Raw genomic sequence first — 17019 nt, 5'->3', positions numbered from 1 at the left:
GAAGATCTGGGAAATTCCAGTTGCTTTGTGTCCCTTCTGTTCGGTCAGCTGCTGTTATGTATTACAAATCTAAACTCCTAATGTGGTTCATAAAATCAGGATGAGACATCCGCCCTCGCCTCCAAAATGCAAAGTCGATTTCAAGCTCTTCAACGGTACCAGAATCAGAAACGTACGTATTGCAAAGTACGAGAACATAGATGGAGTTTGTCTCGGCATGTTGGTGCAAGGGGTAAAGATTAACAGTAAATAGTAAAGATAAAAGTTAAAAAGAATAATAAATAAAATATATACAAGATATAGGAAGTTTTTTTTAAAATTTGTCATTTTTGTTTGGGTATTGACGATTGGCCTTCTGTCGACAGAGATGTGCTGCTTTGTCATGTGACTGCACTGTTTTGTATTATGGGTATTGTCATCCGCCTTGACAAGTTTTCATGAAGAAAAATAAAAAAACGAGATGCTGTCAGGTTACGGACACCGAACGCTCAAGACGTTAACAGTCTTCTCTAGGTAAAGCATATTAGGCCTATAACCTGTCATTTCTCCCTCCTTTGCCTGCAGGTCTCGTCGAGATGTCCACGCTGGACAACCCCGTGCCTTTTAAAAGCCCTAAAATCATAACATGTTGGGTAAACGAGGACATAGGGCCCAATGTGGTGGAGTGGACGCTGACGACCACGGATGGCAGGGTCCATCAAATAACTAATGGCACCGAGTCTGAAATTACATCAACAGGCAGGGAGGCGAAGCTGAGTCTCAGGGAGACGTCTGAAATCTGGGCAGGTGATTACTATTTTGAACAGGTATTCACAAAATAGGCATTAAGCTTACACTCATACACACTGACTTCCAGACGACCCAGCAAGGTGAGAGTCGGGCTAACGGCATTTTAAGAGCAAATGTGCCTGTTGGGAATGGACCCTTCGACCTTCAATTGGCTGTACATCTCTTTTTTTTTTTTACCATTTTAAGACGTGCCACGTTTGACATCTTAACCCACCTTCACTGCCAAGCATCCCCGATACAATGGTGCCCGCACCGGAAATGTGATTCTGCCACAAAAGTCAATGAAGAAGAAAGAGAAGGAGCAAGAGAGAGAAGAAGGAAATTGAGTGGCAAAAAAAATTTTTTTTGGGGGGATTTTGAATCATTTTATTGATCCCCGTGGGGTGGCAGCTGCCACCTCTGGGACAGTCTTGCCACCCCTTTGGCACCCCAGGAAAAAATCTCTAGATCCACTACTGCTCGTCTCACAGTAGGAGTTTCACTGGCATCAACAAAACGTTCAAACCTTTCGACGTACGTCGACCATCGTTTCGTGGGCTCGTCAGACATCCACGTGTCCGACTGGCGCCGCCATTTTCGCATTTGTCCCCGCGCTCCCTGTCAGAAACGAGTCCAGGTCCTCTGACAGCTCGTCTCCATGGGCGTTATCCGACAGCATCAGCGGCTTGCCCAACTTGTCGTCAATTTGTTATAGCTTGGGGATGGACCGACTGCTATAGTTGGTATAAACTTCTACATCAATATGTGTAGAAATCAAAATATACGAGTGACCCAAGCGGTTGGTGAATTTACGAACTGCTTTTATTCTACCAGTCAACCGATCATCCCCGACAACCGTAGACAGGATAGCGCCCTCTACTGGTGTGGCATATAAAACAGAGAATTACGAATACGTCACTTTTCTTTTTTGTTGTTGGAATTTTCCCCCTTTTTCACCCCAGTTGTACTTGGCCAATTGCCCCACTCTTCTGAGCCGTCCCGGTCGCTGTTCCACCCCCTCTGCCCATCAGGGGAGGGCTGCAGACTACCACATGCCTCCTCCCATACATGTGGAGTCGCCAGCCGCTTCTTTTCCCCTGACAGTGAGGAGTTTCACCAGGGGGACATAGCGCGCGGGAGGATCACGCTATTCCCCCAGCCCCCCCCCCTCCCCCGGAACAGGTGACCCGACCAACCAGAGGAGGCGCTAGTGCAGCGTCCAGGACACATACCCCCACACGGCTTCCCAACCGCAGACACGGCCAATTGTGTCTGTAGGGACGCCCGACCAAGCCGGAGGTAACACAGGGATTCGAACCGGCGATCCCCGTGTTGGTAGGCAATGGAATAGATCGCTATGCTAACCTGACGCAACAACAGCCTATTTTATGTTTATTGTGATCCTATTAGCCTATTGATTTTAATTGGAAATAGACTGAATGCATGATTATTACCGTATTTAGAAATATTGAGATTTTGACATAATACTGTGATTTTGATAGTGTACTGATATTGCTTTACATTGTCATTTGTATTGCTCCAAGTTTAGTTGGCAGTTAACACCCGCACCAGTAAAGCCATTTAGGACCAGCCGGCTCCCTATTGTGTTTTGCAATTCTTCTTTCGGAATAAATAATTTCTAAAATATGTCACCTCTTCAGTCAGCCAAGCACTCTATGGGTACAACACACGATGGATGACAGATCTGGGTACGCCAACACACAATGCCATTACATTCTGATGGCGGTATCCTAACAGTGAGCTCCATTTCCATCCCAGGGCTGGTCAAGTGCGTCTTCGCTCCTACATCACCTGTTGCGAATGTGACCCTTGTCCACACCGCGGCTAGAAACCTGGATGTGGCAGTCCTGCCACAAATCCGTGTGAGCAGTAAGCCACAGTTCCCACGCTGCAAGGAGGAATTGGCGCAGACGGTGGTTGTCACGGTCCAATGTGACATTGGGGACAGCTTGGAAACGTACCAGGTGAACTGGACGGCTGAGGGCAACAAGGCCGAAGTACTTTCCGGTAAGGTTTCTGCTCTCGTGCACCCGAAGCTTGTGACGGTTCGTTCTTTCTGAGGTAAACCCTGGTATGCACTTTGACCTTTTGACATTCCTGTGAAAAGTTAATCTTTTTTTCCCCTTTTTTACAGCGATTTCGACCAATTACAGTTACTCCGCCAAAACAAAAGTCAGCTGCAAGAATAAGGACGAGAAAAAGCCAGCGCGCATCACGTGTGCGTTTATTAACAGGAGAGGCCAGAATAACTCCGCCACAATCCAAATCAACGTCATATACTACAGTATGTTTCAACGCCATTGGAATAGACATGCATAGCTATGGGTGATATGTGTAACTCTACCTAAATCCTTACCTTCGCCACATTTACCATTCATCTAAATTAACACCAGCTAACATTAACTGGTCATGTAAATTAGCCCAGCTAACATTTACTAGTCATATCAATAACACAGCTATCAAAACTCAGTCATATCCCAGTTAACTTTCATGTCATATTGATAACCCGACTAGTAAATGTTTGCTGAGGTTATTATGGTGGTCGCCTCACAGCAAGAAGGTCCTGGGTTCGAGCCCCGGGGTAGTCCAACCTTGGGGGTTGTCCCAGGGTGTCCTGTGTGGAGTTTGCATGTTTTGCCCTGTCTGCGTGAGTTTCCTGCGGGTGCTCCGGTTTCCTCCCACAGTCCAAAGACATATAGGTCAGGTGAATCGGCCTTACTAAATTGTACCTAGGTATGAATGTGTGTGTGTGTGTGTGTGTGTGTGTGTGTGTGTGTGTGTGTGTATGTCGGCCCTGTGTGATGGCCTGGCGGCCTGTCCAGGGTGTCTCCCCGCCTGCCGCCCAATGACTGCTGGGATAGGCTCCAGCATCCCCGCGAGCAGGATAATGGATGGATGGATAGACATACTAGGCTTAGGCCTAAATAGCTTGTTTAATTCTTAAACAAGTGGTTAAGATAACGGATGGAGGGATTTTATATACCTATATATACACACACACAACTAGTAAATGCCAGCCCAAGTTATGGCTGTGACTAGTAAATGTTAGCTGAGGTTATTAATATGACCATATTTGGAAACATTTGATAGTCATATGATACTTGCTCCATCCATCCATCCAACCATCCATCTTCTATACCTGCTTATCCTGGTCAGGGCCATGGGGATTGCTGGAGCTTATCCCAGTATGTACTGAGTTCAAGGCCAAATAATTCTTCAGGAATGCCAAAAATATTACCCATAGAATTTTACGCCCAATGTAGAAATAATATCATATCACAGAACATGATATGAGACATGATTTCAAATGATTGTTCCAAAGTTTTATGCATTGGGAGAAGGATGCTGAATGTGGAGCTGCCAGGGAAGAGGAAAAGAGGAAGGCCAAAGAGGAGGTTTATGGATGTGGTGAGGGAGGACATGCAGGTTGGCTGGTGTGACAGAGGAAGATGCAGAGGACAGGCAGAGATGGAAATGGATGATCCGCTGTGGCGACCCCTAACGGGAGCAGCCGAATGTCGTCGTAGTAGTAGTAGTAGTAGCAGATTCCAAAGTTTTATGCATGGATTTTCACAAACTTCAGTTGCTGGAATTAACATCGATAAAATCAGAAGCAGTCTTCTTCAACCTGCTTTTCACTCAAACATCGAGCCAACCCTGGAAATACTGTATTACTCTAATCAAATTGAACAAGTCATGATACCAGTGCATTTGTAACTTGCCCTTCATAATAATTCATTTTTCCTTCCCAACCAGAACCCAGTAATTTTTGTAAGGCTGAGACTGACTGGCCCGACACTAAGGCGGGCTATTCTGCTAGACTGCAATGCCATGGCAGTGTAGGGGAACGAGTGAGGAAATGTTTGGCAAATGACATGTGGGGAATAGAGAAATCTCACTGCGTGGACAAGGACCTGAACGACATCCTGGAAAAGACAGCCGTAAGCCAACCCTTTATCTCCTAACACTGTCATCCATAACCAGCATTTAGGAGCATCTCATTTAGGAATGTATCATTTGTTCCATGATAAAATATCCACAAGTTGAAAGTAATCAACAATCAAGCTGCAAGATTACATGTGCTCTCGCAAAATTATTGATAACTCAAAATGTTCAAAAGCTGCTACGCAACTCAAGTACTACATTCCCCAGTGATGTTGGTTTTTGCATACTGTTTGCCAGTGGCGGCTGATGCTAAAAAATTTTTTGTGTGTGTGGGGGGGGGGCGCAATTTACTTTGCTGCAGCACACCTAACAAGCTGCTTTAATGTCCACACAGTCACAGAGTTATTAAGGACAATGTAGCCTATACATTTTATCAGGGTTTGTAGATGGTGGATGATTGACAGTCGAGATGAGGCGTCGTGGTGGGTGTGAACATGATTGACAGCCACGAGAATTGTCCAATCACATTAGCTAAAAAAACCATTAAAACAATACCAATTCGCTGCCAATAAAAGTGGGTGTGTCTGGGGCGCACAGAACTGCAAACTGTGGAAAATCTGAAGAAACCAATCAGGCAGCAGCCTCAGGTCACCTGCTTGCCACAAGTTTGAGGGCTTAGATAAGGTATCGTTTGGCCGGCGCCCCTCACCCAGGAAGTATATGTATTCAGACTGAAATCAACCAAATACCATTTGAACCAATATTTAATGGCTGCTGACAGGCGCTCACAGACTGAAGAACACTTTTATTTCATCATTATTTGCATTACACAACTAAACTATATTTAACGTGTTTAAGTAGATTTTCATCTCTTGATATTTGAAGGGGCCAGCTGCCACTGGTGTTTGCCATATTTCAGATTTAATGAATAATGATTTTTAGGTTTTGATTTCCAAAATGGATATACAGCTGCTAAGAACAAGACCTTCATTTGCATATCGAGCTCTCGTTCAAAAAAAAAAAAACCTGAAAAAAAAACCCCTCTCTTTTTACAGTTTCTTAACAAAGGCCTTGGGACGGTAAATGAAAACGCTAGAAACGTATTTTCTCGTCTCTCGGCTGCCACCTTTAACGCGGAGCAAATCAACTCTTACTCCAACCTGAACGCATCAGTTGCCATATTATTCAATGTGGAACATCTGAAGCACTCACTTGAAGCAACAATATTGCAAGTAAGCGTTACACAACCTTGGAAAGTTTTTATCCACCATTTGCGGCATGAATACAGTTGGCTATACTGAAGTTTTTCTTGACTTAAACCAACGGTATTAGGCCCACTAATTCTGTGAACAGTTAATCACTGTCATCTCTTTACAGCATCTTGTGGACTCATCGAGTAATATCATGAATAACTCTCTTGAAAAGTTGTGGAGCACCGAGACGGAAGGCAATGACACACTAGCTGAGAAATATCTGAGTTCAGTTGAGGGACTGATCAAGCTGACAGACATGGCAAACACTGAGACAACGCGTATGAAAGCGGAAAACACAGAAGTAGCGGCATGCGAGCTTCAAACCCTGGCGTCTCGTTGTGAAAATAAAGTGTTCAACTCCACCGTGTCTCTGGACAGCTCGTATCTGGGGACCGTGAAAACGGCAGGGTTCCAACGGCTGGCCAATTATTTGCCGAACTTGCACGACCAGATGCCTAACAGCATCGTTGTGACGACAACAGCTGAAAATCATTCGCATCATCTGAAAGTGAATATTAAATTCGAACTTATACAAAGAAGACCTCGTCACCACGTTATCAAGTGTGTATCATGGGATGCAACTAATAAGCAATGGTCGTCTGACGGCTGCGATTGGGGAGGGCCTAGCAACGAAGCCCATTGCACATGTAATCACCTATCCTCCTTTGCTACCTTAATGTCAAAAAAGCCAGAAGACATCCCATTTGATGGTCAGCTAACCCTGATTGGACTGTTCATATCAATCATCTCACTTATTACGTGTCTAGGAATGGAACTGGCTGTCTGGAAAACTGTTGTGAAGTCAAGCGGCTTGTGTTTACGACACACAGCCCAAGTAAACATTTGTCTGAATTTGCTGATAGCACATTCGACTTTAGTCGTGTCTCATTTTTGGAAGTCACCCGTCTGGTGTTGGGTTTTTGTGGTGCTGAAGCACTTTTCCTTCCTGTCCATGTTCTTTTGGATGTTGAGCTTAAGCATCGTTCTTCTTCACCAAACGGTCTTCCCTTTTGAAGATCTTCGGAGAAAGACATTTTTGGGACTTTCGTTTTTCCTGGGTTACGCATTTCCTGTTGTCATTGTTGCAATCTCAATCATAACACATATGGAAGCCAAAACCCCGTACCACTGTATTGACAGCTGCTGGCTGACATATGAAGGATTTATGAAAGGTTCCATTTTTGCGTTTATTGTACCAGCAGGAATAATCATAACTTTCAATCTTTTCACAATGGTGGTCGTTACCATAAAGCTTTTGGAGCTCTCAACAGCTACGATCAGTGGTCCTCAAAGTGAAAAGAACGCGACCAAATGGATCCTGAAGTCAGTTGTCATGCTGACCCCAATTTTTGGAATCACATGGATTCTTGGATTCGCTGTACTGGCTGTCGACCTTGCATACGGACCCATCACCCTGGTTATCCATTATGCCTTTATCTTGCTGAATTCATTCCAGGTATGGTCATGATATCAGTATTAATATATTCAAAGCTACAATCATGAAACTTTATATGCAAACAAATGACGTGTTTTGTATATTCCATCAATGGTGTTATTACGACAATATGTCTTTATGCATGCTCAATAATCCAGGTAAGGAAATCACAGAAAGTTCAGTCAGTTCATCTGGACACAACGTTTATTGGGAGAAACGTTTGATCACTCATCGAAGTGACCTCTTGAGTCTCAACCGACTGCAGGTCATCCAAGAAGATGGCACAACACAAGAGCTAACGAGTCAGGCCAGCACTCTGCAGTCTACACCCATCTACAGTCCAGTGGCCACTCTTTCAAAGACGAGGATGTGCACATCCTTGATAGGGACGAGCACTGGTTTGAACGCGGAGTCAAAGAGCCCATCTACACGAAGAGGGAACGACCATCCCTGAACCGGGGGGGGGGGGGGTGTCTAAGAGTACATCTGTCACCATCTTACAATGTTGTGATTGCAACCATTCCCAAATCCTCTGTGAATAGTACACATGGCTATTGTCGCCCCCCGCCCCGCCACCATTTTTCTCCCCAATTGTACTTGGCCAATTACCCCACTTTTCCGAGCTGTCCCGATCTCTGCTCCACCCCATCTGCCAACCCGGGAAGGGCTGCAGACTACCAAATGCCTCCTTCGATACATGTGGAGTCACCAGCCGCTTCTTTTCACTTGACAGTGAGGAGTTTCGCCAGGGGGACGTAACGTGTGGGAGGATCACGCTATTCCCCCCCAGTGCCCCCTCCCCCCTGAACAGGTGCCCCGACTGACCAGAGGTGCTACCGCAGCGACCAGAACACATACCCACATCCGGCTTCCCACCCTCAGATACGGCCAATTGTGTCTGTAGGGACGCCCGACCAAGCCGGAGGTAACACAGGGATTCGAACCGGTGATCCCCGTGTTGGTAGGCAATGGACTAGATCGCTACGCTACCCGGACGTCCTACACATAACTATTGTAACTCTAGTTAATGGTCATGCCTATTTATATAGTGTATCGTGCATGGATAAGTAGACACGCTGGCCGCTGGCTGGCGGGTCTGACCCTTTAGTCGAGCGGTTAGCGATGCCTCCTGCGGTGCGGGCGATACGGGTTCGCTTCCCAGCCGCGGCAGTTCCTGTGGTTGTGTTGTCCCCCGAATTCGCTACAATATGAAACTGATCATTGGTTTTGGTCGTTATGCCACTGTATTGTTTGTAAGGGTGGGGACACCTGCAGTCAGTTGAGACTGAAGAGGTCACTTAGAGGAGTGATGAACGCTTCTCTCAAACGTTTTGTCTAGATGAACCGATTCAACTTTCTGTGATATGCAACAGCTAATCCACAAATATCTGAAACACAAATGATTTTGTACCTGCTAATTCTTATGGCTGCTGTGTATATATATATATATATTTAACCACCTCTCTCTCCTCCTCAACCAACAACCTCAGTATCAAGTTTGACCCCTCCCTAACCTTTGACACCCACATTAAACATCCTTGCAACACCTCATTCTATCACCTTAAAAAATATTGCCAAACTCCATCCCATCTCACCCTCGCTGATGCTGAGAAGCTCGTCAACGCCTTCGTCTCCTCTCGGTTGGACTACTGCAACATACTCTTCATCGGGAGTCCTGGCAGGAGCCTCCAGAAGCCCCAGTACATCCAAAACAGCACTGCCAGGATCCTGATGAGAGTGTGGAAATACCACATCAGCCCCATTCTGGCTTCCTGCACTGGCTCCCCATGTCCCACAGAATAACCTTTAAAACCAATCTATTAACCTTTAAATGCATCCACGGCAACACATCTCCATACCTCAAAGAACTGTTCACCCCGCACAATCTCTCCTGCAATCTCCAGTCTGGTACCAGCTTACTCCTCCACACACCCCGGATGAAGCTCCATTCAGTGGGAGACCACACATTTTTCTCTGCTGCCCCTCAACTCTGGAACACCCTCCCGGAAAACGTAGGGGCTCCCCAGTCTCTGGCCTCCTCTAAAACAGGCCTTAAGACACTTTCATTCAGAAAAGCTTTTCATTAACCATGTAGTATTTGTTTTAATGCACTGTCAAGCACTCTGAGATTGTCTTTGACAGTGAAACGTGCTATACAAATATAATTTCTTATTATTGTTATTAGTATTTATGCATGCTCAATAATCCAGGTAACAAAATGAAAGAAGGTTGAGTGAGTTTATCTGGGCATAACGTTTATTGAGAGAAACATTTCATCACTCATCTAATTATGCCCCTTTTCCACTGCATGCTACCGGCTCAACTCTACTCACTTTTTTTGGTTTTTTCATTGGGCAAAAGTTAGGGATAGTACCTGGTACCAGGTACTTTTTTTGGTACCACCTCCGTCGAGGTTCCAAGTGAGCTGAGCAGATAATAAAAGGTGACATGAAAATACCACAACAAATAAATAAATAAAATATATGTATATTTATTTATATTTAAATATAAATAAAATCTTTAAAAAAAATAGTCAACACGCCACAAATGACCAGCGAGGCTTCGCCGTGAGGGGATACTGTCTGCAGTGGAAAACGAAATCCCCCCCAAAAAAGTGAGTAGAGTCAAATACAGTAGAGTCGAGTTGAGCCAGTACCATGCATGGAAAAGGGGCATAAGTGTTTATAAGGGTGTCCCCACCCTTATAAACAATACAGTGGCATAACGACCAAAACCAGCCATCAGTTTCATATGCAAATAGGCATTACCATTAACCAGAGTTACAATAGCCATGTGTACTATTCAGAGAGGATTTGGAAATGTTTGCAATCACAGCGTTGGAAGATGGTGAAGAGGGAATGACCATCCCTGAACCAGGGGGCTTAACAGTACATCTGTTGCCATCTTACAATGCTGTGATCACAAACATTCCCTAGTCCTCTGTGACTAGTACACATGACTACTGTAACTCTAGTTAATGATCACGGTAATTTGCATATGAAACCGATCGTTGGTTTGAGTCGTTATGCCAGTATTGTTTATAAGGGTGGGGACACCTGCAGTCAGTTGAGACTGAAGAGGTCACTTAGTTGAATGAAACGTATCCGTCAATAAATGCTGTGTCCAGATGAACTGATTCAACTTGAGCCAAAACATTATGACCACGCACAGATGAACCGAACAACGTTGCTCTCCAAACAAGGGCACATGTCAAGGTCTGGGTAGATTAGATGGTAAGCAAACAATCAGTTGTTGTAGTCAACGTGTTGGATGCAGGAGAAATGGGCAGGAGTAAAGGCCTGAGCGACTTGGACAAGGGCCAAATTGTTACGGCCAGATGACTGGTAAGAGCATCTCTGAAACGGCAAGGCCTGTGGGGTGCTCCCGGTCAGCAGTGGTGAGTACCTACTGAGAGTGGTCTGAGGAGGGACAAACCACAAACCAGCAACAGGGTGTTGGGCACCCTACGCTCATCAATGCATGAGGGAAACGCAGGCTATCCCATCTGGTCCGAACCAACAAAAGGTCCACTGTGGCATAAGTCACAGAAAATTTTAATGATGGTTACAGGAGGAATGTGTTTCAACACACAGTGATTGCAACTGCTGTGTATGGGGCGGCGTAGCCGCAGACCGATCAGAGTGCCCATGATGACCCCTGTCCACCATCAAATGTGCCTACAATGGGCAGGCGAGTGTCATGACTGAACCTTGGAGCAGTGGAAGAAGGTCGCTTGGTCCAATGAGACCCGTTTCCTTGTAGATCACATGGATGGCCATGTACGTGTGTAGTGTTTCCCCAAGGAAGTGATGGTACTATGGGAAGCCGGTAGAGGAACTGCGATGCTATGGGCAATGTGCTGCTGGGAAACCTTGGGTCCGGTCAGTCATGTGGACATCAATTTGACACCTACCTAAACATCAGTGAAGACCAGGTATTCCCTTCATGGCATTGGGATACCCTGATGGCAGTGGCCTCTTTCAGCAGGATAATGCGCCCTGCCACACTGCACACATTGCCCGGGAATGGTTTGAGGAACATTATGAAGAGTTCAAGGTGTTGCCCTGGCCTTCAAATTCTCCAGATCTCAATCTGATTGAGCATTTGTGGGATGTGCTGGACCGGCAAGTCTGATCCATGGCAGCTTCACCTCACAACTTATAGGACTTGAAGGACCTGCTGCTAATGACTTGGTGCCAGATACCACAGGACACTTTCAGGGGTCTTGTGGAGTCCATGCCTCAGCGAGTCAGCGCTGTTTTGGTGACACACAGAGGACCAATAGCATATTAGCCAGGTGGTCATAATATTTTGACTCATCAGTGTGCGTGTGCATGTATATAATATACACACACACACACACACACACACACACACACATACACACACACACACACACAGCCGCCCGGTGGCTGCTGGGATGGGAACCAGCATCCCGCGACCCTGGGTAGAATAAGTGGCTTGGCTAATGGATGGCCGTATACATATACACCGATCAGCCAAAACATTAAAACCACCTGCCTAACATTGTGTAGGTCCCCCTCATGCCGCCAAAACAGCTCTGACCCATTCAGATGTGGACTCCACAAGACCTCTGAAGGTGTCCTCTGGTATCTGGCACCAAAACATTAACAGCAGATCCTTGAAGTCCTGTAAGTTGCGAGGTGGGGCATCCATGGATTGGACTTGTTTTTCCAGCACATCCCACAGACGCTCGATCGGATTGAGATCTGGAGAATTTGGAGGCCAAGGCAACACCTTGAACTCTTTTTCATGTTCCTCAAACCATTCCTGAACGTGTGCAGTGTGGCAGGGTGCATTATCGTGCGGAAAGAGGGCACTGCCATCAGGGAATACCGTTTGCCATGAAGGGTGTACTTGGGTCTGCAACAATGTTCAGGTGGGTGTTATGTGTCGATGTAACATCCACATGAATGCCAGGACCCAAGGTTTCTCAGCACAACATTGCCCAGAGCATCACAGTGCCTCCGCCAGCTTGTCTTCTTCCCATAGTGCACCCTGGTGCCATCTCGTCCCATGATAAACGACGCACACACACCCGGCCGCACACATGATGTAAAAGAAGAAGTGTTGAATTTCATTCAACACTTTATTTTGATAGATTTCACTCATTCACTAGCGTGATGAAAAGACATGAGGTGGAGCTGGAGGTGGCAGAGTTTAAGATGCTAAGATTTTCACTGGGAGTGACGAAGACGGACAGGATTAGGAACGAGTATATTAGAGGGACCGCTCAAGTTGGACGGTTTGGAGACGGCAAGAGAGACAAGATTGAGATGGTTTGGACATGTGTGGAGGAGAGATGCTGGGTATATTGGAAGAAGGATGCTGAATATAGAGCTGCCAGGGAAGAGGAAGACTAAAGAGGAGTTTTATGGATGTGGTGAGGGAGGACATGCAGGTAGGTGGCTGGTGTGACAGAGGAAGATGCAGAGGACAGGAAGAAATGGAAATGCATGATCCGCTGTGGCGACCCCTAACGGTCACCGAAAGTAGCAGTAGTAGTCACTCATTCACTGACGTCCACCCACTGGTATAAATGAAGTCAAGCAGAAAGTGTATGGTGGGTAAGCAATTATTAATTTCTTTAAGAAATGGCTGGATTTTGAGCAGTCTACCATGAACTTCAGTAGAGCAGCAACCACATCATGGGACCCAACAGAACTCTGAATGGCCTTAGAATTCTCTTCATGACATCAGCTGCAATATATGGACAACATTATTATTTGGTTAACACGTGTCATATGATTTGCAGGGTTTCTTCATTTTGCTGACCACATGTATTTGGGATAAAACGGTAAAGTATCTTTACAACAGCAACCTCATAGTAAAATGATCGAGGTCAGCAAGGGGGCACTTCAGAATCACTAACTTTTTTTTTATTACTATTATTCAATTCAAACAGGTTCGAGATGCACTCATTCTGCAGGTCACCGCGAAAGTGAGTTTCCATGATAGCACGAGGAAGTATTAAGTTACTTGACGCAGAAAACTGCGACGCTTGTTGACAGCTGATATCAATTCTGCATCTCTCTCTCCTCTCTACTATAGTACCCGTCCTTACAAAGTGAGACTACAAGCAGCCTGGCCCAGTCAGTTAAGAAAAAATGAAATCGGTTTCATATCTTCGCACACTGGAGAAGAAAATATGAAATATCAGTTTCTGTGTGACGTATATTGTGGCATCACCGAATTTCAGATTCGGGCCTACTCTGTCTAAAATGCCAGCTGACGTTCTTTTGATGATGTTCTATTAGAATTGTGCCTTTATGTTATTTTGATTGTTTTTTTTTTTTAAATCTAACAAGTCTGTAATCATTGTTCCACTCTGTAATAAACTCTTCAAACTTACAAATATTGTCACAGCAAATATGGAATACCATAAGTTATGCAGTACAACACTGAAATGCCCGCTTGCACAGAATGCAAATTCAAATGGAGCTCTATCAGAGTTTACAATTTTTGATACAAGTTTGATTGCGCATATTTCCCACAAAATGTGTCATTTGACAGTGTTAGTTGGCTTTCCTTTCCCTGTTCCTTCCACTCCTCGTCTGTGTCCTCTGTGGAAATTCCTTTATGGGCTGCCATCCTGCGGTAGGCCTCGGATTCCACCTCCGCCCTGCAACACAGGATACAAAACAAGGTGTACTTATTTTCCACATACAAACACTAGGCTGAAAGGAAAAAGTGATAGTGGTCTTATCATGAAGTATATATGCGAGAGAAGAGAGGGATGCATGATCAAAACATGGAAATTCAGGTTAACTGTTTAAGAATTAAACAAGCTATTTAGGCCTAAGCCTAGTATGTCTATCCATCCATCCATTATCCTGCTCGCAGGGATGCTGGAGCCTATCCTAGCAGTCATTGGGCGGCAGGCAGGGAGACACCCTGGACAGGCCGCCAGGCCATCACACAGGGCCGAGACACACACACACACACACACACACACACACACACACACACACACACACACACACACACACACACACACACATTCATGCCTAGGGACAATTTAGTAATGCTGATTCACCTGACCTACATGTCTTTGGGCTTTGGGAAGAAACTGGAGCACCCGGAGGAAACCCACGCAGACACAGGGACACGCAAACTTCACACAGAGGACAACCTGGGACGACCCCCAAGGTTGGACTACTCTGGGGCTCGAACCCAGGACCTTCTTGCTGTGAGGCAACCGCGATAACCACTGTGCCACTGGCCTAGTATATTCAAGTCAAAAATCAAGTCAAATTTATTTGTATCAGCCTATGTCACAATTGAGTCCCACAGGGCTTTACAATCATACACATTCTCCAACAGATGAAAACAGAATAGGTACCGTTGTATAATCCCTTCTCCTTAGCTTCGACCCTCAATTCAGCTGAGGCACAGTAAAAAACTTAACAGCAAAAAAAAAACAATACATGGGAGAAACCTCAAGAAGAGCATCATGTATAGGTTCATACCGCTGAAGGAACTGGAGGCAGCCCTGGTGTCCGTATGTTTCTGCTATCCGTATGGGCTTGTCCCCGCAAAAGTCCTCTTTGTCTATCGGGGCATGGAGAGAGTGCAGCAGTCTTAACACAGCCAGTCGTCCAGACTCCGCAGCAAAATGAGCGGCGGTCCATCCGCTATCTGTTCTCATGCATGCTCTGGCCCCGTTCTCAATGAGGACTCTGACCATCTGAACATGCCCTACAAAAGACAATACATTCTTTCTTAAAGTCACTCCATATGCAATAGCCAGTATGATACAGCTAAAATGCGAAAATACATTGAAATAAAAATATATTAATAATGCTTAGAAATTATCATGCACAAGTTAAGAGTCAAGTAAAATCTTACTATTAAACTTTTATGCTGAAATATGCTACAATCCTATATAACCGATATATTTGACTAAAACTCATACAATGCTATTATACTATTAGATCACACAAATGTAACCTTTGAATACACTATGTATTCCACAAAATATGTCAAGAAGCAGCACCAGTTTGCATTGTTGGCTGCTGAAAGGGAAATTCATATGTAGCAGCTAGTCCAAAGAGGATAAACCACATGTGCTAACAAATTATTGTTATATAAATAATACTTAGAAATATATTTATATATATATATATGTATAAAATTGTACTAAAATCATACTACTATACTTTTGCGCAAAATATTACAGTAATATGCTATGCTAACTTATCTTAATTTACTAATAACACTATATATATTCCATCAAGTAAGTTAAGCAGGAACAATTCGTGTGCTGTTCTAAGAAAATGCATTCAAAGTGACACTGCTGTTCAGAGCAGTGAGGTCATAAAACCAACTAAAATAAAAGTTCACTGTGGAAAGGGGCTGATCATATCTGACCTTTAGCAGCAGCCCAGTGAAGCGGGGTCTTGCAGTTCCAGTCAATGTCTCTCTGATTGGGATCGCATTCATTCTTCCTCAGAAGTTCCTCGGCCAGATCGATATCCCCCGTCGCTGCTGCCTGATGCAGCTCCGTCATTTCGGCAACGAGAGGAAGAACAAAACCGGTTGCCAAGCAACGTGACGCAGCACGGCTCAGTCTGGTTCCGTCTGGTTCAATAGGGCACTGCTGCCCCCTGGTGTCCCAAAATACCAATGCCAAAATGCCATCAGACAATCAAAAGTCTGTTGGGTCCTTTAAAGCCAAACTTAAAACTCATCTTTTTTGCCTTAGTCTACGATTAGTTGCCTTTAAGTTGAGTACTTCACAACCTGTACTGGGTGGCGGGCCGGCTTCTGTCTCAATGAATTTACCAAACACTGTTCTGCCCACCAGATTATAGCCTGTAGATTATTGACTATTGCAAACTGTTCTCTTCTCTCATGTCTTCTCTCTCTCTCTCTTAATGATGTCTTCTCCCTTCTCTTTTTCTGTGTGCGAATGGTGTGATGCGAGTCTCCCGTGTGCACGTGCAGTCTCTCCTCCTCCCAGGTTTCCATGGTGATAGTGGCCGCCACCTGGATGCCGCTTGGCATCCTCCTCATCATATATTTTATGATTCCATTATAATTCTGTTATCCTCTTTCAATGTTGTATTCTATAAATTGTGTACACACAACATCCATTGCACATTGTCCGTCTTGGGAGAGAGATCCCTCCTCTGTTGCTCTCCCTGAGGGTTCTTCCCATTTTTTCTCCCTGTTAAAGTTTTTTTTTCTTTTAGGGAGTTGTTCCTTATCTGATGCAAGGGGTGTTGCTGTAAAGCCCCCTGAGGCAAATTTGTAATTTGTGATAATGGGCTATACAAATAAAATTGACTTGACTTGGCGTCCAGGATGAATGGACTAAATTCAAATGAGTAGAACAGAATTTATTTTTCTATTTTGCTGTATACTTCATTGCCATATTTAAATTTTGGACATGTTGCTGCCACTGGTTGTTTCTCCATCGCTCTGTGATGTTGAAGGGAATATTTAAATGTAGTAGTACTGCAAATTATTGTTTAAAGATATCGTTTCATATCAACAAACACGCTTGATCTGTTCGATGTCTGAACCCCAAAGTCCTTGCAGAGCTTGTGGTGCATGTGGTCTATTTTGCATAAATGGAGTGAAGTACACAAGCCATCCCATGTTGTGTACTTCTCAATGTCATGTGTACTTCGC

The 17019-nt window shown here is 44.8% G+C and overlaps 2 protein-coding genes across 2 annotated transcripts; one reads left to right on the top strand and one right to left on the bottom strand.

Moving 5' to 3' along the window:
- The first annotated feature begins 575 nt into the window (after window positions 1–575).
- adgrf3a (adhesion G protein-coupled receptor F3a) lies at window positions 576–13541 on the top strand. Its single transcript, XM_056296329.1, has 9 exons — window positions 576–786; window positions 2548–2796; window positions 2924–3073; window positions 4546–4730; window positions 5730–5906; window positions 6052–7383; window positions 13139–13180; window positions 13289–13324; window positions 13435–13541. Exons 1-9 carry the CDS (start codon window positions 576–578, stop codon window positions 13492–13494), a joined length of 2442 nt encoding a protein of 813 aa, XP_056152304.1. The 3' UTR covers window positions 13495–13541.
- Window positions 13308–15895, bottom strand: LOC130126695 (ankyrin repeat domain-containing protein 66). The gene is made up of 3 exons (XM_056296309.1): window positions 15754–15895; window positions 14853–15081; window positions 13308–14005 (listed from the first exon to the last, which is right to left on the bottom strand). Exons 1-3 carry the CDS (start codon window positions 15890–15892, stop codon window positions 13837–13839), a joined length of 537 nt encoding a protein of 178 aa, XP_056152284.1. The 5' UTR covers window positions 15893–15895; the 3' UTR covers window positions 13308–13836.
- Window positions 15896–17019: the final 1124 nt, after the last annotated feature.

This window comes from Lampris incognitus, chromosome 16, assembly GCF_029633865.1.
Source record: "Lampris incognitus isolate fLamInc1 chromosome 16, fLamInc1.hap2, whole genome shotgun sequence".
In the NCBI taxonomy this organism is placed as follows: Eukaryota; Metazoa; Chordata; class Actinopteri; order Lampriformes; family Lampridae; genus Lampris; species Lampris incognitus.
Note: the sequence above shows the minus strand (reverse complement) of the source record. Positions and strands in the feature narration are given on the sequence as shown.